Source organism: Symphalangus syndactylus, chromosome 2 (genome assembly GCF_028878055.3).
Source record: "Symphalangus syndactylus isolate Jambi chromosome 2, NHGRI_mSymSyn1-v2.1_pri, whole genome shotgun sequence".
In the NCBI taxonomy this organism is placed as follows: Eukaryota; Metazoa; Chordata; class Mammalia; order Primates; family Hylobatidae; genus Symphalangus; species Symphalangus syndactylus.
In genome coordinates this window covers 33,426,284-33,448,239 of record NC_072424.2, presented here as the reverse complement: position 1 = coordinate 33,448,239, position 21,956 = coordinate 33,426,284, and the positions used below count along the sequence as shown (strand labels likewise).

General features: G+C 40.5%; 1 protein-coding gene across 1 annotated transcript in view; it reads left to right on the top strand.

Annotated features, from left to right (window-relative positions):
• Positions 1-21,956, top strand: part of SORCS3 (sortilin related VPS10 domain containing receptor 3) — a 639,289-nt gene that overhangs the window by 496,514 nt on the left and 120,819 nt on the right. Inside the window, exons 8-9 of the mRNA XM_055249892.2 lie at positions 10,502-10,591; positions 18,746-18,925. Coding sequence (XP_055105867.2) covers positions 10,502-10,591; positions 18,746-18,925 — 270 coding nt within the window. The remainder of the gene's footprint in view (positions 1-10,501; positions 10,592-18,745; positions 18,926-21,956) is intronic.

Genomic DNA, 21,956 nt, shown 5'->3' with positions numbered 1-21,956 from the left:
TTCTTTCTTTCTTTCTTTCTTTCTTTCTTTCTTTCTTTCTTTCTTTCTCTCTCTCTCTCTCTCTCTTTCTTTCTTTCTCTCTTTTCTTTTCTTTTTTTCTTTTTTTTTAACAAAACCCTACCAATCCACAGTCCACAAGGAACAGAACCATTTTTGAGCACAGAGAGGGGGCAATGTTTTGATAGCAAGTTTGAAGATTTCTCTTTAGAGGTTTCATGGACAGTGCCTTCCTTTTCTTTCCCCCGAAGCTCTGGTGTTCTTATCTATAACACTGAAAGTATTAGTTCTTATTACGTTATTTGGGAGTCTTCAGATGCTCCTGAATTTTGGACACTAGGATGATAATGATAATTCAAGTTCGTATCTGTCCTTTTGTGTTTCTGCCCTTATTTTGCTTTTTTACCCACTCAAATACACACACAAAATAGGAAAGAGAAAGTGCAAAGAACTTGTATTTTGAAGGCTCAGGTGAGCATCCTGAGAACTTCTTCCCCTCCATCTAAATCATGAAAGCTAGGACACAAAGATAAGTCTCGAAGCCATTAATGGTCAAGTCTCTTGGAGATCTCTATCTGTGGTTTCCTCTAGGAATTAATCTTGGCTGAGGGCAAGGAGAATTTCTATCCTTTATTCCTGATCAACTGGGATCAGGTGGCACACATGGCTACCCCAGCACCTCTTGAAGCCTCCAGGTTGCATACATAAACTGCCACCATAGTCAGTCTCCAGAAGGCCTCTAAGATGTTAGACTGGTGCAGGCATTTTTGCCTCCAGTTCTGCTGGCTCAGATAATATGCATTGAGTACGTGCTATGTGCCAGCTGCAAGGCTAAAGCTCTTTCTATATTGCATTATATTTGATCCTCGTGATAACTTGTCAGTTGATAGTACTAATATCTGTGTTTTCCACGAGAGAAAATTAGGAAGGTTAAATTACTTGTACAAGTTCACCAAACCAGAAAGTGGTATGAGCGGGATTTAAACATAGGTCTGAGATCCCAACTAATGTGCTGTTACTTACTATGCAATTGAAAACTGATTGAGTCCAGACCCTTTATTGTATTTGAAGGAATAGTGTCAGAGGGTCAGGCATTGCTAATTCTTCTTCCAGTCTTGTGTGTGGTCTAGACCCAAACTCTTTGTCCCATGCTTTCCTAACCCACCACCATTTCTCTGCCATACTAGCATTAACAAAAGGCAGTGAAGGGTCCAAGAAGTTGCTCAGCAGGGCTGCTGAAAGTGGCAGTTGTGCTGTCAGTATTTATTGACCAGTGAGTGTGCTGACAACCTCAGCATGCATCTTCCTTTCAGCATCTCCCACACACACACACACACACACACCCAGAGCAATATTGGCTTCAGTGTCAACTATCTTATTATCTCATGCCTATTCTTGGTGAAACTATTTGGGGGCTATTATGTTAAAGGCACCAATAAAAGATTTTATGTGCAGATCTGTTTCAAAGGAGGCTCAGCCATAGTGTGATGTTGGGTAATAGACCCACTCTTTCTAGGCAGATAAAACTGCATCAATATTGCAGAGCCTCAAGGACATAAAATGAGCAAACACTGGTTAGACAAACACTAAATTCAAAGTCAAACAGTCTAACAGAGGGGATGACATGCTGATAGGATGCCATGTTGTTCCAAATGCTGTACCACACTTTTGATTCTGACTCATAGTGTGGTCCCTAGGAAAGCAGTGTTGGAAAATCAGCTGAAGATGGCAGAAGCAACTAATTCATCCACGCATAAGACTCTAGGGCTAGACTGACATGTATAGCAACTTCCTGATGAAACTTGTGGCTGTTTATAGATTCCTATGGTCCAATATTTGGAAGCCTGTTTTGTTTTATTTTGTTCTTAAGATAAATATGATCTTTGAAGGAATTATGTAAGTGGAGAGAGAAAAGCCCCAAAAAGTCAAGTTTTATTATAAATAATATGAACTGAATTAATGAGCAAAGAAATTAGAAAAGTCAATTGTGCATCATAACATCTTGGCTGTTCCTTTTGTTTCTTTAAAGAGGAGGAAACACTGCAGAGGCAGTGTGAGAAGTAACTAAGGTGTACCCTTAGAGGCGGTCATTTCTCTTGGCTTAGACAGATTATTCACATAATATTCGATGCAGCACAATCCTCTAACTGGAAAAGCTTCCACATGTCATTTCTTATTAATACAACAGCTCTCGTCTAAGCCCAATTATGGTTCTTGTTCACAAATTCCCATAGCAATACTAAGCACTTATGTGCAACAATGTAGCATTGATTTCTCAGAACTTGGAAATTGATAGGAACCCTCACATAGAAAGATCTGCCTTGGCCGTGGGTGCATTAGTCTGTTCTTGCATTGTTATAAATACCTGAGACTGGGGAATTTATAAAGAAAAGAGGTTTAATTCGTTCATGGTTTTGCAGGCTGTATGGGAAGCATGATGCTGTCATCTGCTCAGCTTCTAGGGAGACCTCAGGAAACTTACAATTATGGCAGAAGGTAAAGGAGGAGCAGACACATAATATGGCCAGAGGAGAAGCAAGAGAAGAGAGGGGAGGTGCTACATACTTTTAAACAACCAGATATCATGAGAACTCACTATCACGTGGACAGTACCAAGGGAAATGTTGCTAAACCATTCATGAGACATCTGCCCCCATGATCTAATCACCTCCCACCAGGCCCCACCTCCAACATTGGGGATTATACTTCAATCTGATATCTGGGTGTGGACACACATCCAAACTATATCAGTGAACATATTTTCTGGGAATTGGAAATTAAGTGACATGGGACCCATTCCCCTCCACATAGAGGTTTGGAAATTTCACATAGCCTGAGGGACCAGCAAAATCTTTAGAAGTCAGATAAACTTGGGTTCAAATTCCAGCTCCACCATTTACTTGTTGTGTGTCTTTGAGCATGTTATATAATTTTCCTACACCTGTTCCCCCACCTGTACATAAAATGGAAGGCTAGTGTGTACACAGGAATGGTTGGCATATAATAAATGCTCAAAAATATTATTAATATCTTTACCATGTATGGTACTGGTAATGCTATTAACAATAATGATAGTAATAATAATTATTGTTGTGGATATTAAATAATATCATGAAAGTAAAGCACCCAATATAGAATAGATATGCAAAAATATTTGCTTCTGACTCTCTTCTAAGATTACCTATGTCTTCTTATAAATTCTAGAAACAGTTAAGTTTTCTCCTGTGACAGAAATAGGCTCAACTTCTAAATCCCCAAAGGGAGCTAGGAAATGATTCAAGGCCCTTTGGTTCTAATTTTTGGGGACAGATTTCTGTCTTTCCTCCAGGGCAAGCCATCATCCAGAAACAAGGATAAATGAACAAATAAAGGATCTGTCAGGTTAGGCTTGGTCACAGCAAGAGCGGGAACAAGTCAGAAGAGATAGATGTGTTTAATGGCCAATGCATTTGTCCAAAGGAATCATTTTCACTGGCCAGGAGCCCAATTAAACCTGTAAAATGGAAATCCAGAAAATCAGATTAACAAGCCAGTCATTAGTAAGGAAAAGACCCAGCTAATTCTGTGTTTAGCATGACGGATGGGCCCAGAGCAAATAATTGGATGACATTCATCAAATATAAAATAAAAGGTGTCACCGAAAGGAAAAGTGGTAATAATCTTTGGGATTTACAATGCCTGCAAATTTGCTTGTAAGGAAGAGAAAAGTTCATCAAAACAGATTAATAGTCACTAAACTTTATTTCTTTCTTGTGTGCCAGAGAGCCACAGGATCACAGAGAAGCAGCAAATGCATGCATCAGCCTGCTTTTACCCTAACATTGTGAAGCAGCAAATGCATCATCCTGCTTTTGTGAGGACTCTGCCCCTGAAGGGGTGTGAGATCTTTTGAAAATAAATTCTTGCTTTTGTGAGGACTCTGCCCCTGAAGGGGTGTGCAATGTATTTGAAAATAAATTCCTTTGACCATCCAGGAACCAGGCAGGAGTTGAGAGTTCTTCACTACATCTGTGTTTTAGTCAGTATCCAATGGAGGAGACCAAACTCAAAGTCTTTCTGCTTAAGCAGATTAATTCCAACAATCTGTTATTCAGTAAGTGAATAAATACCAACCCCCTGCTGTGTACCTGCCTCTATGAGGTGTGCTCACTCCTGGTTAAGGGTTCAGGTGCAGACTAGAGTTGGAGAGCCCAGGTTTATAAGGGGTTCAGATGTAGGCAAGGGTTAGAAAGCGCAGGTTTATATTCTGGCTGTAACAATGAAAGGCTATATGATGTTGGGCAAATTAGTTGCTCTCTCTCAGCTTCAGTTTTCTGACCTGTATGAAATATTCTTTGCATGATAGTTATTATTACTCTTGGTTTTATTACCTTACTTCTGCTCTCCTAAGAAGATATTATTTTAAAAATATAGCACCAGACTAGACGCAGTGGCTCATATCTGTAATTCCAGCACTTTGGGAGGCTGAGGCAGGAGGCTGCTTGAGCCCAGTAGTGGCTTTGGTCACTTTGAGACCAGCCTGGGCAATAGAGGGAGACCCAGTCTCTACAAAACATAAAAAAATAAAATTAGTCAGGTATGGTGGTTTGTGCCTGTAGTCCCAGCTACTTGGGAGGCTGAGGTGGGAGGATTGCTTGAGCTGGGGAGGTCAAGGCTTCAGTAAACCATGATTGTACCACTGCACTCTAGCCTGCGTGACAGAGTGAGACCCTGTCTCACAAAATAAAATTTAAAAATACAGCCCCAGTGTCAAAACAGATTTTCCGGGAATGCAAGGAAACAAAACCATATACATGCATGTCAATTACAGAGATTTTTTTTAAGTTTTTCACAAAAGATGTTGGAATCAAGATAATCTTTTGTGTTATTGCAGTGAAATAAGAAAGATGGACAGAGGATTCTTCTTAGTCACAGAAGGAGGAGCACAGGCTTAGAGCCAAACTTTCTGAGGTTCAGATCTGTCTTATATTGGACAAGTCACTCAAAACCTCTGTAGGGTTGTTATGAGGATTAAATTAGGTAATTTTCATAAAGGCTATGTGCAGTTCTGGAGTGTGGCAGATGTGCTCAATTAATGACTGTCTTATTATTTTTATTATTATGTATCCACTGGTCATCTGCCAGAAGACCAGCTCTCTCAGTTCCTTTCTGCTTATAAACAATGGAAATTTATTTTTCACGGTTCTAAAGACTGGAAAGCCCAAGATTAAGGCACCAGCATGTTAGGTATCTAGTGAAGGCCCGGTGTCTGCTTCCAAGATAATGCCTTGAATACTGAGTCCTTACATGGCAGAAGGGTAGAAGGGACAAAAAGGAACAAAAAAAAGAAGCCTAGCTAGTTTTCTCCAGCCGTTTTATAAGGCACTTTTCCCTTCCTGAGGAAGAAGCCCTCATGGCCTAATCACCTCTTGGATGGCCCCAACTCTTAATACTGTTGCATTGGGGATTAAGTTTCAACAGGAATTTAGGAGAGGACAGAAACAATCAGCCCATAGCATTCCACCCATGGCCCCACAAATTTATGTCCTTCTCACATACAAAATACATTCATTTCATCCCAATAGCTTCAAATGTGTTAATTTGTTCCAGCATCAACTTTAAAATCTAGGTCCAAAGTCTCATCTGCGTATCATCTTAATAAGATGCAGGTGAGACTCAAGGTGATTCATCCTGAGGCAGATTCCCCTCCAGCTGAGAGGCTGTGAAATCAAACAAGTTGTGTGCCTCTGAAATACAATGGTGGGACAGGTATGGGACAGTCATTCCAATTTCAAAAGCAAGCAAAAGGAAGGAAGGAAGGAATGAGTAACAAGTCTCAGTGAAGTCCAAAACCCAACAGGGTAAACAACCTTAAATTTTGAGGCTTAAGAATAATTTTCTTTCATTCCATGTCCCACCTTCCAGACCGTGGGGTGAGGATTGGGTCTCCAAGGCTCTAGGAGACCCTGCACCCATGGTTTTGGGTAGGTATAGCACATGTAGTAGCTGTGACAGATTAGAGTCCATGCCTGCAGCTCTCCCAGTCTGGTGTTGCACCTACAGGTCTGGGGTCTGGTGAGGGCTTCCCCTCCACAGCGGCTCCCACTAAGCATTGCCCTAGTGAGGACTCTTTGCAGTGGCCCTGCCCTGATGGCTCCACTGGGCATCACTCTAGTGAAGACTCTGCTATGACCCTACCCTTATGTTGGTCCTTTGCCTGGGCTCCAAGGCTCTCTTGGGCATCCTTTGAAATGTAAGTGGAGGTAGCCCTGCTTCCATAGCTGTGGTACTCTGTGTGCCTGCAAAGTTACCACTGTGCGGATGCTGCCAAAGTTTATTGCTTGTGTCTTCTGGAGCAGCAACTTGAGCTGAACTTGGGTTTGCTTGAGCCACAGCTGCTCAAGGAGAGCTGCACCAGAATGTGGCGATCAGAGACTTGAGGTGGTACTGGACAGACAGCCCCAACCTCCCATGGGAGCCTGGCTCCTCCCTTCATATTGTTCTCCCCTCAAGGCCCTGACACTCTAGGCCTGTGATGAGCATGGCAGCCTCGAAGATCTCTGGTATGCCTTCTGGGCCATTCTTTCATTGCTCTGATGAATAGCATCTGGCTGCCTTCTATCTGTACTAATTTTATCAATGGTCCCTTGGCCACATCCTTGGTGTTCTCTCTCAAACTTGCCTTTTTAAACTTTACATGGCCAGGCTGAGAATTTTCCAAATCTTTAAGTTCTGTTTCCCTTTCAGTTGTAAGCTCTGTCTTTAATTCATGTCTCTCTTCTTGCGTTTTACTATAAATGGTCAAAAAAAGCCAGGCAGCACTCTCCACATTTGCTTTGATAGTTCTTCCAGATATCCTTGTACATCGCTTACAATTTCTGCCTTCTACAAATCTTTAGACACAGGCACAATTAAGCCAAGTTTTTTGCCACTTTATAGCAAGGATGACCTTTTCTCTAATTTCCAATACCTTACTCCTCATTTCCATCTAAGACCTCAACAGCATTACCTTTACCATCTATATTTCTACAAGTATTCTGTTCATGACCAGGTAAGTAATTTCTAAGGATACTTAAGTTCTTTCTACAGCTCCCCGCTTCTTCTGAAGAAGGGTCCTCACCAGAATTGCCCTTAATGCTCTGTTTAATGTAATATAGGGTTTTTTCTAGTATTCACTTCAAAACTGTTCATACGCCTATTCATTACCTGGTTCCAAAACCACTGTCATATTTTTAGGTTTTTGTTATAGCAATGCCAATACCAATTCAGTACCAATGTCTGTCTCAGACCATTTCTGCTACTATAACAAAATTATTTAGACTACATAGTTTATTTGTCACATCTGTGGAGGCTGGGAAGTCCATGACAAAGACACCTGCAGGTTTGATGTCTGATGAGGGCTTGGTCTTTGTTTCTAAGATGGTGCCTTGAACACTGTGTCCTCACATGACAGAAGTGATGAAAGGGAAAAAAGAGGGTTAGTTAATTTTCTCTAGCCCTCTTATAAAGCACTAATCCCTTCATGATGGCATCGTCCTCATGTCCCAGTCATGTCCTCAAGGCCCCACCTCTTAATACTGTTGCATTGAGGAGTAATTTTCAACATTCATTTTGGAAGGGACACAAACATTCAAACCACAGAACCAGCATTGTCTAGGAATGAAGTAGGTCACAACCTTGTAATAAGCTATAGAAGAATAATTATAGGAATGTGTGTGCCATGAGAGTGAATGTTGAAAGTGCTATAGAAATGAAAAGAACAAAGTTCAGTAATTGAGAGATAGGAGAAATTAGAATGAATTGGTAGCATTCAAAAACCCTTCCATGAACTCATAGGATTTACACTGAGGTTTAATGCATCAGTTGGATTTTGGCAAGTACAGAGAAGGACACAGTCAGGACAAAGGAAGCTTGGTATCTCTGGGAGATACTACAGTATCAGAGGTACTTGGAGACCCCAGGGCTCTGTGGCCTTCATATAGCCCCTTTATGTTTTGGACCATTTGACAATGCATTTAAACATTTAAAGTATAATTTATATCTTCATTATTTACTCAAGCACAAACTTTCCTGGGTTGTGTATGAGCTTGTAAGAGAGTCTGTGCTTGTGCAGGGCTATAATAGACATGGGAGAATGAGTTCTTAAGGCTGTGGGGCTGATCATGCTGTCAAAGGGACCACTCTATTCTCTTTTGGCCGTTGGTGACTTGGAAACCCCAATGCTCCCAGCCTTGCCCTGGACTTCTGATAAGAGGTAGAGTGTCCTATCATTTTGTTCCCTGTTGAGGCAGCTGGATCTTCCAAGGAGAAGCCCCTTTTAATTGATGATCTCTGGCCAGCATTCAGGAGTGGGACTTGCCTTCTTGGATGCTGGTCTGCTTTCCCAAGAACATGTTTGGTGAGGTTCAGGGTGACCTGTAGAGAGATGGTTATTAAGCATATGATAGGTGACCAGATGATATATTTTTGGAGTATAAAAGCTTTGTCATCAGGTATAAGGACTCCTTTGGGGGTGATGAAAATGTTTTAGAACTAAATAGAGGGTCTGGCTGGATCATACACTGTGAATGTACTAACAGACACCGAATTGTACACTTTAAAATTATTAGAGTATGTGAATTTCACCTCAAATTAAAAAAGAAACCCACTTTTCTCATCATTGTAAACACAGAATTCAGGAACATATCTACATCTGAGAGGTAGGGGGTCAGGGCAGGTGAGGAGCACAGAGGTCTATGCAAATTGTTAAAAGTCTAGTTCTGAGGTGTTCAAAGTGTGGTTCCCAGACCAGCAGCATTGGCATCACCTGGAAATTTATTAGAAAATTCTTGATCCCCAACTCAGATCTATTGAATCAGAGACTCTGCAGATGGGCCTCAGTAGTCTGAGTTTTCACAAGCTTTCCAGGTGATTCTGATGCATGCTGAAGTTTAAAAACTATTGATCTAGTTTCTGGGTTAGCAGGTATGTTTACATGTGTTGGTTTTCTAATTAAATGTAAAACCAAATTAAACAAATATATACAATCACGTGAGAACTAATGGTGACTGTTCAGATCTAAGGATGATATTTTATGCACTTGAGACTTATTTGGAAAAGGAAAAAGACTTCAGAGCAACCTATTGATCTTAATATAGTAACACCCACCTCTAAGCCAATACAGAACAATATAGATTCAGAACAGATGTTGTATCAAAATAAAAAAAGTTTTAAAGTGCTGAAATACAAGGCAAGAATGATGGTAGTTAGATGTGGATGTTTCTCCCTGAACATCAGGGTGAAAACCAGTCCCTCTTCTTGGTTCACAGCATAAGCCTTTGCACCAAGTTTTTCCAAGTCTCTGCCTTCATGCTGACTCTGACATATGCTCTACCTGGCAGCATGTGGTGCCTGCTTTGTGGGCTTCCGATCTGTGCAGAGCAAGGGGTAGCGTGGGAGATGTCATCTCCCTCCCTGAGTGAGGAGAGATGGGTGGCTTCAGTAGAGATGTTACAGCTCTTCTGCTCCCAGTAGGGCCTGTGGATGGCTGTCAGGTTTGGATCAGACTGGGAGGACTGGCTTGTCTCCAGCCTGTGCTTGGACCTTAGTTGAGAATGAAGCATGTGCCTCGAGTAATTGCCTCCTCAGCGCAGCAGCCTGGTTGCTATTGTTGTCCTGCTATTTTCTCTGAACAAGCCATGTTATCTTCTCCTGTGAATATTAATTTCCCCTGAGTTAGGATAATTGGGCCGAGAGCAGCCATCTGCAGAGCTGTGCCACGTTGGCAGGGCTTTTCAGTAGGCCCTGGCCAGAGGACCATTTCTTGGCGTGGTTTCCACTTTCCTCCCACTAAGAATCTATCCTTTCACAAGTGAGGTTACAGGGCTTGTCCCTGAGCCTTCTAGCCAGAGATAACAGAGTTGAGACTCAAACCCAGGATTTCTGAATTTCAAATTTGGAGTTCTTCCTCTAACTTTTGATGTTTTTAAGTATCTTGTACGTGGAAAGAGTCAATAAATATCTGCTCAATACATGGATTTGTAAATATGAAGGAAAGAAATCTGTGCTTAGATCAGAAGTGAGATTACATTTCAAAATAATGAGAGCTTTGAACAATAGTAATTATTCAGATCCAGGAAAAATACATTTGACAATTATGTTATGGTTGGAATGAATTAATAAACAATTCAAAAAGAATAAATAGATCATGGGTGTAGCCCACATTGTTAGCTTCTCTGTTTTTAGTTGAAAATACTTACTAGGTATGTACCACGTGCAGAGCACAGTGACCAAATAGAGTCAGTCTCTGTTCTGAGGGAGAATCGCCAGTGGGAAGGATTGTTGTCATTGCCCACCTGTGATCTAAGCACCATACAATGGGAGCAACTCAGAGTGCCATGGGATTAGAGACCCAAAGCCAGCAAGGAATATTCTCTAAAAGGTAATTACAAACCCACTGTGGTTGTTGATCGAAGAGCTAATACTTTCCAACTTGTGCATGATCTGTGGCCTCATCTGATCTCTTTGTGTTTCCCCCACAATCTAGGTAACAACTGGTGGAAGAGCCAGCTACTACGTGTCTTATCGAAGAGAGACCTTTGCTCAGATAAAGCTGCCTAAGTACTCGTTGCCAAAGGTACTGCATGCACCACCAGCAGTCCTGGGTCCCTCTAGGCAAAGGGAGGGTTGGAGAGGCTGCCTTGTTGGGCTACTGGGAAGTTTTATCTGTTTGGAAGGACTGTTGGCATTTAGACTCACTCACCACCAAGTCGTTTGGCCTCCCTTAATAGTGCACAACCTGGATTCTGTATTCCTGTCTCAGCTGGGAACCAGCCAAGAGCTTTGATTTCCTGTAACTCAAAGGTCTGGTATAACCTTGGGTCATTTCCCAGGGGCAGTAATGAAAGGAACACTAGCTTTGGAATCTCCTCTGAGGGGCTTTCCCTTTTGCAAAGGGCTTTATCACCAAATAGAAGGCCAAACTCAGCAGGAGGACAGATGCTATATGAGTGTGCATAAAAGTGCACAGATAAGTCTGGTGGTTTTCTTTCTTCTTTCTATATTTTAAGGCTAAATAGAAATGTATTGCCTATGTTTCTACTCCCCCCTCCGCCATGAGTAATTAAAAAGGGGTAAATTAATAGAATGTTAATATCAAATGTTGGCATTTTAACTCTTCTGTTGAAAAATCATAAAACTTACTTTGGGGACCCCATTCCTTGTGAACATTGGCTTCTGGAGGGAGATGGACCTTAGAACCTCAGTGTGAAAATGGACAAGTTATAATTGCATCACTTAATGAGGCTGCAAAGATGTAAAATCTCAGGTTGGACACATCAAGTGTAATATTGCAAAGACTTGGGTCTCTAAGCTGGTAATAAGGAACATATTATGAAAGACTAAATGAGTACGGAGGTGGAGGAATTATGGCATGAGAAAGTGGATAATTTCCTACCCCCAGTTGTTATTATTCATTCATTAATTTATGCATGCATGTATTCATTCATTTACTCTTTTATGCATCCGTTCAACTATTCTTTCTCCATTTAACTTTTACTCTGTGAACTAAACTCAATGAATAGAGTAGTGAATAAGGCACAAATGGTCCCCACCTTCATGGATGTTATGTTCTGGAAAAAAAAGATACTGAATAAGCAACGATAGGTATGAGAGTGTTATAGAAGTTCAAGGGCTATCTTGGCATGAAAGGTGGTTTTAGTCAACTGTAGGTAGTGAGGGCAGTTTCCTAGAAAAAGTGATGTTTAAATTTATACAAGAAAAATAAAGGAGTTAATTCTGCAAACAAAGATGGGGAGAAGCTGATAGAAAATATATGCATAGGCCCAATTTTAAGAGACAGTACCGTTCATTCAACAAACTAAGAAGCCATCTTGAGAGACTGGGTTGCAGAGAGGCTGATAAGGTCAGTAGAGACCACTTTAAGTAGCTTCAAGGGCCATGGGAACCAATTTCTCATTTTCTCTACCCTTTCTCCGATTAGCTTTATGGGACCATTGTATAGTATTGTGTTTGCAGGATGTACCCATCAGATATTCTAAACCCAAACAGGAAAGAGGTATTCCAGCTTGGAGAAGGTTAGAAAGGGGAAATTCACAGTTAGGCTCTTTCTAAAGGAGAATGCCCCATTACAGTAACCAGAAGGTCTCGCATGTTTCTAAGCCTAGGAAATGAGTTTAGGGAACTTTCCAAGCCATCTCCCTGAGGTAGGGATTATTTTGTCTCTGTATTTGTGCATCTTTTATGTATTTTTAACCTTCTCGGGAAAACAAACCATTCACTCCCCTGGACAGTGTGGCTGCAGGTGGGGACAAATGAGGCTCTGAATTGATCACAACCCTAGAATACTCCGTTAATTATTAGCAACCCCGAGGCAATTTATTGTGGTGGAATGCCATCCGCTTAGTCCCTTTTATAGAGCCTCATCCAGAGCAGCTTCTCATTAATATGAGGGCTGCTGTGAAAATAGCTGGATGGTTATCGATCCCCTTTATTAGCCAGTGCTGGCCCAAGTTTTCCTAGTCAAAGCTGAAGAGGTGGGGACAGAGAGGGTGGAGGGAGATTGGTTGTTTCCATTGTTTAAAAATGAAAATGGCTTTTAAGCAAGTGTTGCTGTTCCATGCAATGCCGTGGATGCTTTTAGGTGGCTTGCTTAGAAACAAAGGCATGAAAAGCTCCCTATCATCATTGCCCTCGCACTTCTGCTCCCAGCTTACATGTTCAGAATATGCTCTCCTGGGGTACTCCATAGCTTTGGAGTGTTTGGCAGAGGACGAAATGAGTGCCATTAACAATGAGGAGCATTACTAGGAGCCGCAGCCTTGTGCTGAGCCCTCCATAACTCAGTCCCTGGGCATCAGGTTGGTGCTGTCAGTCCAATAGGCATGAAAAGCACACAGCAGCAGAGGGCATGGGGCAGGTGATAGGGAGCAGGTAACCTAGGGAAAAGACAGGTGAGCTTATGAGCAGAAACCCTGAGCTTTCATTCCAGCTCTACCACTTACTTATCCATGAGCCCAGGTTTTCACGTCTGTGAAATGGGGGTAATATTGTTTGACAGAGTTGTGAGGATTTAATGAATGGCTCATTGTTAGTCAAGTGTAAAGCATTTGACAAATCTAAGGAATGGTTTTGGTCTGGGGGGAAATAATACTGAGGCTCTTAACCTGTCCTACATGGAGATCAGTGTTCATAATGGGATCACATCCCAGACTGACCTTGGACTCAATATTGCCTTAAACTCTCGCTTTACCACTCTGATCCTGATATACTCTCTTTTGTCTCTTAAATTCTGGACTTATTCTTAACTTACTACTCTAATAAATTGTTTCTACAAGAGAAAATATTTTTGTTTCTTTCTGTATGGGATTCAGGTTGGAAGTAAAAATGTTGATCTTTGCCTGAGCCCTGTGCTCCTGGAAAACAGCCAAGGTTAAGAAATTCTGCACCCTTTCGTGTTTGGGAAATGGCTTATTGCAGACCCCCTCTCTCCATATGACTTGATAAGACTCAGACGTCTGCCTTGTTTGCCTATAATAAGACCAGATTCCCATTCTTTTTCTCATAAATGATTTGCTAAAATGTTGTCCTACTGGCCAATCTGGACAAAATGCCTGCTAATTTGACTTGCTCAAACTTAAAACCAGCTTTTCTCTTTCCTCAAGCCCCTGAACTTTGACCCACTCTTGAGCTTGTGTAAGCAATGGGAGCTGAAGCAAGCATGGCAATGAGGAAGAGCCCCCCTTAACAGCCCTTCTGAGAATCAACTGACCCCAAAGAAAATTTCCTGTTCAATTGCTCAATCATGCCACCTGCACACCCTACTTTTCACACCCAGTTATTTCTAGTCTTCTTTTACTTTTCCCCATAATAGTCATTCTTTTCTGCCTTCACTTCAAGGTGCTTGCAGGTATTGCAAGTCTTTTCAAATAAAATCTCTTCTTACCTAAGTCTGGGTTCATTTTTTGTTTGACAGTAGAATATGGTTAATTCCGTTTTGAATAATAAAAGAGAGGAAAGGGAAATATGTCTTAGAAAATTCATTATAATGATAATGACAATGATATTAACCTTTTGTTTCCTTAGTTTTTACATTTCCCCAAATACTGATTTATCCTTCACTGCTGTGTCACGGCCACACATCTTAAAGAGTTATCTGTAATTCTAATCTCTTTTCTCACTTCCTGTTTGCTCTTCAACCTACTGCTGTATATTCTTTGCCTTTACATCCATCTATCCACTATTTCACTAAGAATCCCTAGCCATTGCTACAGTGGCCACCTGCATGCCAAATCAAATAGATGCCTCTACATCTTTATTGCTTTTCACCATTCTGGAGCATTTGATACTGATGAAAATAATCCATAGTTGATACTCTTCCCTTTGGTAGTATTTTTTTATGATTTGTTTTAGTGGATCCCCTTCTTACCACTCTCTAAATGTTGATGTTCCTAAGTTCTTCTTGTATTCTGCATGGCTCCTGGGTGACTTCATCCTTCCCTTTTTTTCCATATTGGTAACTATATCTGTATCTACAACCCCAGCCTGTATCTCTCCATTGAACTCTAGACCACATATCCAACTGCCTATTTGATGTAGATCCTGTTAAAGATATCCCATTTAACCAAGGTTGGAAACTAAGCTAGTCTGCACTTTATAGTCCTTATATCCCATCTTTCTCCTATGTTTACTTATATACTCCATTTATTTCTTCAATAGTCTTTTGCTGGATGTCTATCATGTGCCAGATACTCTGGTGAGTATTAGAGATAAAGTGATACATCAGAGAACATAGTTTATGCTCTTTGGGATCTTATAATCTAATGAAAGAGACAGACATCAAACAAATAATTATGTAAGAGACTATTTAATTATAATTGTAATGAGTGCTATAAAGGAAAAGAGGAGTTTCATAAGTCATGTATCTGAGGCATTATATATTTGTCCTACTCCCTTCTCCCCCTGTAGATTTTACTTCCTTACTATCTCACCAGTCTGTCTCCTGGGGACCTCATGGAGAACCGGCTTCCTTGGTTCAGGCCCTCCTGAGTTATTATCTGGACTGTTGCTGTGACCTTTTAAGCCTTTCTCCCTGCCTCTAGCATTGCCCCTCTTAAGTCTCCTCTTCACGATGCTTCCGCAATTAATTTGATCATGCAAGGATCCCTATCCTCTCTAACTAAATCTCTGTATATATCAATTCTAATCATGCCTTTCTCTTGCTTAAAATCTTATGATAATTTTGTACTATTCTTTGGGCAAAAGTTAGGTGTGCCATAGCACCCCTTATGATGTACCCACTGTCTGCCTCACCTCCTTCAGAGGAAAACTGCTTTTATGCGATACAGATTCCCACACATTTCCTTGACTGTTCCATCCTCATTGTCACCTGTAAGCATTTGTACTCCAGTCACCATTTTTAGCACCTCTATCATAGCACTTAGTCAAATTTGAGAAAGGCCACTAGAGTATGTGATGTCTCCACCATCAGAAGACGACTTCTTTAGGGCAGGTTTTACTTTTCCTCTATTTCTGTTGTCTGACACATGGCAGATGCTTAATAACATGGGTATTTATATAATGAATAAAGTTACATTAGGCCTAGATTATAAGAAAATGTTTCAGTATCAGTGAAGTATTTTCACCATTGTTCACCTAGGAAGTCACAGGTTTTATTTTCAAAAGCAATCATAACTCTCCCAAATTATTGTCTTGGCAGGGCAGACATGGAATGTTATTTATAATTGCTTTCCAAATATAAATATGTATGTGATTATGTCTGATGCTTTTCAATTTCCAAGTTTAGTAAAGTCCCAGTCTAAATTTACTCTTATTGCATTTTCCCTCCTTGGATTTCTCTCTTTATCACCAAATTTTTCCCTGCATGTTCTCAGGACCAACAAGTAAGGCAATGATATATGCTATGGAGCTAAACTGAGGTAACTCAGTTCAAGAAATAAGCTTCATTATTGTTCAGGTCTCTATTGGACCAATTTTAGCTAATTATGCTTTTCTTTTTCTTGAAGACTCAATGTTCTAGTTATTATTGGTTGACCCCATTCAACCATAAAGACCTATTTAGACAAAGGTTATATATTTCAGAGTGTTTCAAAGAGTGATTCCCTGGACTTAGATGCACCAGAATCATCTGGAGGGCTTGTTCAGATGGAAGAATCTAAGGGTCTACTCTAGACTTACTGAATTATAATTTCAGGCAGTGGTCAGGATTAGAGGCAGCCAGGTTTGCTGTATGTGCATTTTAGGTTAATGTTCTTAGCACAAGTCTGCATGCTATTAAGATTGCTAGGTCATTTTGATGCACACCAAAGTTATATCCCCACTGATACAGTGTTTAAAAGTTAGCTTCTTGATTAAGATTAGGTTTAAATTAAGATAAAATTGTAGGTTTATATCTTAGTAATGTCATTTATTAGCTTTGGCAAATTAAGGAATTATCAAACAGATATCTCAGAATTCTGGATACCAGAGAGCAGTCTTACTCCAGAGCCTGGAGCACTTGTTCACCAGGTGACACAGCCCCAGGACAGCATTAACCTAATATGCACTCACAGCGAACCTGGCTGCCTCTAATCCTGACCATGCCCTGGTGTTTTAAGTTGTTCTTTTCCCATTTCTTTTACATTAGTTTAGTCTAAAATAACTTAGCTCATTCATTTTTATGACCAAAACATCTGGGAAAAACCAGGCATTTCTATTGCATTTTTAACAGGGTAAGTGAATTTAATTCGTATTTCCTGCAGCTGTGATTTCCCCTCCTACTGGGTTCTTGGGCATTCATTCCACACCAGCACAACATGATTTCATCACACGGTTTTTAAGAGTAAGCTTTTTTTCCCATTTTCAAGCAGCTCAGCAGGAACCTGTAATTCTACAAGGTGTGTAAGCACAAATGAGCAAGGGAGGTCCTAGTCAAGGTGACCCAGAGAGTTCAAGGCCAGAGGCTGAGATTTGACAAAGAATCTTCAATAAGAAGATCCAGAACTTGCTTTTCTACTTCTCTCACCTCCAGGTTGTCCAAATCAAATGGGTTTACTCCTTTATAAATCATCTTGGAGGAGCTCTCTGTGGTGCTGACATTACAGACATTGCTGTTTCTTTTTACTTGAAATGGTTTCTGGGCAAGGTTGGTCAAACACAGTAAAGGCTAGACCCTGCCTGATTATTAAGTTACAGTCAACTCCACTCCTCCATCATCCTTTTACCAGTGCTTTCCATCACAGCAACAAAGTTGCCTTTCCTTCTGCTATCTGTTACTCTTTGGCATATACACCAGTATGTTTATGCAGTTTTTAACTACTTCCATTTTTGGCAAATGATTATCCATGTCCTCCTGACTGTGTAAGTTCTCTAGGTAAGGGCTTAAATTTGTGATAATCTTTGTAGAGTGCCTACTTACACAGGCAAACGGGCTTCTATAAATTACTTGGCATTGTAAACTACTATGGATCATTTAGAAATGATCCAGACAGAGCAAGACCCTGTCTTTAAATTTTTTTTAATTAAAAAAATAAAAATGATCCAGTCCGAGATTAAAACTAAAGTGGTGTCAGGGACCAGGAAGTTAACATAAGTATGTAAGTGGCAGACCATAAGAACATATGGATATAGAAGGCTGAGACCCTAACTTGGGGTCCTGACTCCATCTGAAAGACCAGAGACTCTGGTTTTCGGTACAGAATGTGGCCAAGCTAAACATTTGTGATTCATATTTACTTCAGGAATCATCAGTTTGAAATCTCTAATCTAGAGGTGATATATCCAGTGACTAGAAACCATCCATTAGGTTGGAGTCAGACCACAGAGGTTTAAAACCTGGTTCTGCCATTCGATAGCCATATAATCTGAAACAGATTGGTAAACTTCTGTGTGTCTGAGTTTGCTCTTCAGTAAAATGGAAATAGTCATACCACCTCCGTCACAAAATTATTTTCATTTTTAATTGAAAAAATACATTTAGATGGCTTAGAATAGTCCCCAAAGAGATGTTTTTCTTGGTAGTCCAACCTCTTCACTAGGTGAGAAAATAGAAGTTCAGAGAGACTGACACATTCAGCATCATGCAGCTTACTTACAGCAGTGCTTATATTTTGACCCACAACATTAAATTCCAGGTTGAGTATCCTTTTCTCTATATCAGTGATCTTCAGCATAATTTCATTGGCAGCAGAACCTCCCTTACCTTTTGCTCCTAAAATATTACACAGAATTCCACTGTATACAACAGATGCAAGTGGTTCTGCTCTGATTGAAACAGGATTGCAGGTCTAGAGCCCCACTCATTGGTTATACCTCCATGCTACATTTCTGGCAATCCTCATGACTGAAGATTTTAAAGAAAAGTGTGCAAACCACCATACTACAGAATTTAAAAACATAAATGAATATCTAATTACAAGATAGGCTCTCTCTTCATTGCATGCGTGAGCTTCCTTTAGCAAGGGTGTCTGTCTCTGTTGGCACTAACTCTTAAATTTTAGGTATAAAAATAAAAAAAGAAAGTAGATGAACCCTTGAAAGCCATGGGAAATGATATCAACCAAAGCCCCTAACACCCATTTTTCTGTCACTTATCAAGGAACAGAAATCATGAAAGTCATAATTTATAGCCTTGGTTCAACATGGAATTGTTTAACATTGCCTATAACTCAAGATTTTTCTTAGCAATTTCATAAGTCATAGTAATTACTTGGCATCCCAATGGGCAGAGAGATATGGAGATCTGCTGCCTTACAAGCCTTCCATCTTCTTTCAGGACATGCACATTATCAGTACAGATGAGAACCAAGTATTTGCAGCGGTCCAAGAATGGAACCAGAATGACACGTACAACCTCTACATCTCAGACACGCGTGGGATTTACTTCACTCTGGCCATGGAGAACATCAAGAGCAGCAGAGGTCTAATGGGGAACATCATTATTGAATTGTATGAGGTATGTAGCCAAAATTGTCCTTCCCTTGGGTCTATCTCTCTTTTTCATGTGTTTTAAGGGTATAAACACAAGCACTGGAGTTCTGGGTTCAGATTCCAACTGTACCACTTAGCAATTGTATGACTTTGGCAAGGGACTTAACTTCTATATGCCTCAATTCTAGTAAAATAGAGATAAAATATTTACCAAGGAGATTATTGTGAGATGAGAGATGATGGATACACTGCATCTAGTGTAGTGGCTGACTCAACAAAGTTAGTATTCTTGTATGTATAAACAATTGATTACTAGACAGAAATTAAGGTACTTGGCCTAGGTGATTTTTTAAGTAGCCTTTTAAACTCTGTGTTGCTTCTGTGGACCCTGAATGGAGGGAGTAGTGCTATTTGTATGCCTTAAATTATTTGGAAAGTCCTGTTTTATGAACAAATTTTATAGGAAAATAAAAAGCAAATATCAGTGGTGGGAATGAGAGTTTTTCTAAGATTCCACCAGATGCCAACATCTATGCAAGGTAAAAAAACTGGCCTTGACATAAGTGTGTCACTTATATTGAGCTTGTTAAAAAAGTGTGATAACTAAAGAATAATTTAGTTAGGAAGCCAAGTGACTCCATGTAGTAACTGTAGAGAGAAAGAGAGAAAAAAAGAAACTACTTTCAGTGACCTAAAAGATGTGGTACCTTTTATAGTGACAGTATGTGACCTTTGACAGTCCTGGACCCAATGAAGGAACTTGACTGACCACTTGGATATGAAGGATTGAGTTGAGCAATGAAGGTGTGTCTCATTATCCAATATTCACCAGTAACCAGTGGCCACACCCATACAGACTGTGATGGTTGAGATCATTCACAGAAAGACATACGTTGTCTATTCTGGGTGGTGGCCTCAGAGCTGGGTGAGCTGTTCCCTTGTGGGTTTTCCTATTGAGGAGTGGGAGTGGCTACATGCATGGGTTTCTGCTTTACAGTGGTCTCCTCTGAGCAGTGCTTGTCAAAGTCCCAGCAGCCCTAAATTGGTATCTAAGTTGGCTACTCAGTTACTGAGTGATAAGGTTTGGTTCTGTGTCCTTACCCAAATCCCATCTCGAATTGTAGTCCTCACGTGTTGAAGGAGGGACCTAGTGGGAGGTGATTGGATCATAGGGGTGGTTTTCACATGCTGTTCTCATGACAGTGAGTGAGTTCTCAAAAGAGCTGATGGTTTTAAAGTGTGGAACTTCCTCGCTTCCTGTCTCTCTCCTGCCACTATATGAGACATACCTTGCTTCCCACTTGCCTTCCACTGTGATTGTAAGTTTCCTGAGACTTTCCCAGCCATGCGGAACTTTGAGTCAATTAAACCTCTTTTCTTCATAAATTACCCAGTCTCATAGTATCTTTATAGCAGTGTGAGAATGGACTAATACACTGAGAGTGGTAGAAATATTTAAGATTGCACCTGTTCTGTTAGGCGGAGAGATGATAACATAAAGGCATGGGGCAAATTAATGTACCTTTTAAAACAAGGAGTGAATGTCATTGGGTAGAAAACAAAATCAATAGAAATACCCTGATTTCTTAGAGAGTAACTGACAAGTATTGAAATAATTCCCTTAAACAACAAGGTCCCAGTTTGGGAAATGTTCCAGATTGTTTTACAGAGGTGTGGAGACTAGTAGAGATGACTAAGGGGAGTAAATACCTTTGGGAAGCTTACATTTCTACGCCTCTAATCATACCAGGAGGCAGAAATACAACTTTGTTATTGGACAATAAGTCGCATCTTGTGGGAGTGTTTGGATTAATGTTCCCAGGACTGAGGCCATTCCAAGTTCCTGTTTGTACAAGTAAAGCCATAGAGATAAGACTATGATTCATGTCCCTGTGATCAGACCCAAATAGCGGAGAGTGGGCATTGCTGCAGATGACCTTGCAGTCAAGAAATTCTGGTGTCTCTGATCCTCTTGGTACAGTGGGTGAGTTTGCCACTATGGTGCTCTTATTCTAAGAAGGGGTGCCTGAAACTCCTTGGTCATTTACAACAGTGTGACACTGTGATATGGAATGAGGCATGAATCAAAATGAAGAATGTGCCCAGATACATGCAATTTTTTTTCTTTCCACTGAAGTTGGTCTTGTGTTTTCAGTCTTATTGAAGAAAAAAATGCATGGTGTCACTGCATCTATAGAGAAGACGTAACAGACAGGGCAACTTAAAAAAAAAAAAACAGCTTTCTTGATCTTGTTTTCCATTCAATTTTAGCAGGATTGATCACACCCCTACTTTGTGTTCAAGCCCATGAGGAAGGCAGGAGAGATATGACTTAGTTTTTACCTTCAGAGAGTTTGCAATCAAGTTTGTTGGGTTTTGAGGGGGTCAGTAAACAAAGTTCCTTATTTACCTGGCCAATGCTAGAACCGATTAGGACAGCAACAAAGGGCAAGACAAATGGATATCAAACACAGCTTTATTGCTTTTAAAAATTATGCATAAGGAACTGGGATTGATAATGCTGTACCCCAGAATTGAATTCATCCATTCAGTCCCAGGCAGAAATGATAAATCAAAGACTGTCTTAGAGAAGCCTGTTACTATGACAGCACAGCATTGATGTAAAAAGGATGTGATCTTTGCAGGCAGATCCTTAAAAGAGGGGCAGGGGTATGGGCATGAGCTGTACACGCGCAGTTCTTTTTCTCAACGTTACCACTCTATCAGTCCTTTTGCTCTGGGGAGGAAATAGTGAAGAAGAGGGAGGCATTCCAAACATAGGAATGGAATGAGCCAAGGACTGAATGGATGGTGCTGATTTGTGAGAAAGTAAGCTAGCCAGGCTAATTGTGTGGAATAGATGCTTATCAGGGACAAGAATGGGGGCTGGATAAGTAGCTGAATTTCAGATTCTAGAAAACATGTAATACCAAGTTAATAAATTGGAACCTGACATTATCTAGACTGTGACCATACAGAAGATTTTTAGAGGGTAATGCTGTTTTGCACCTGGAGATATATTCTGTGGTTTGGAGATAAAGCTCAATTTAATTGGT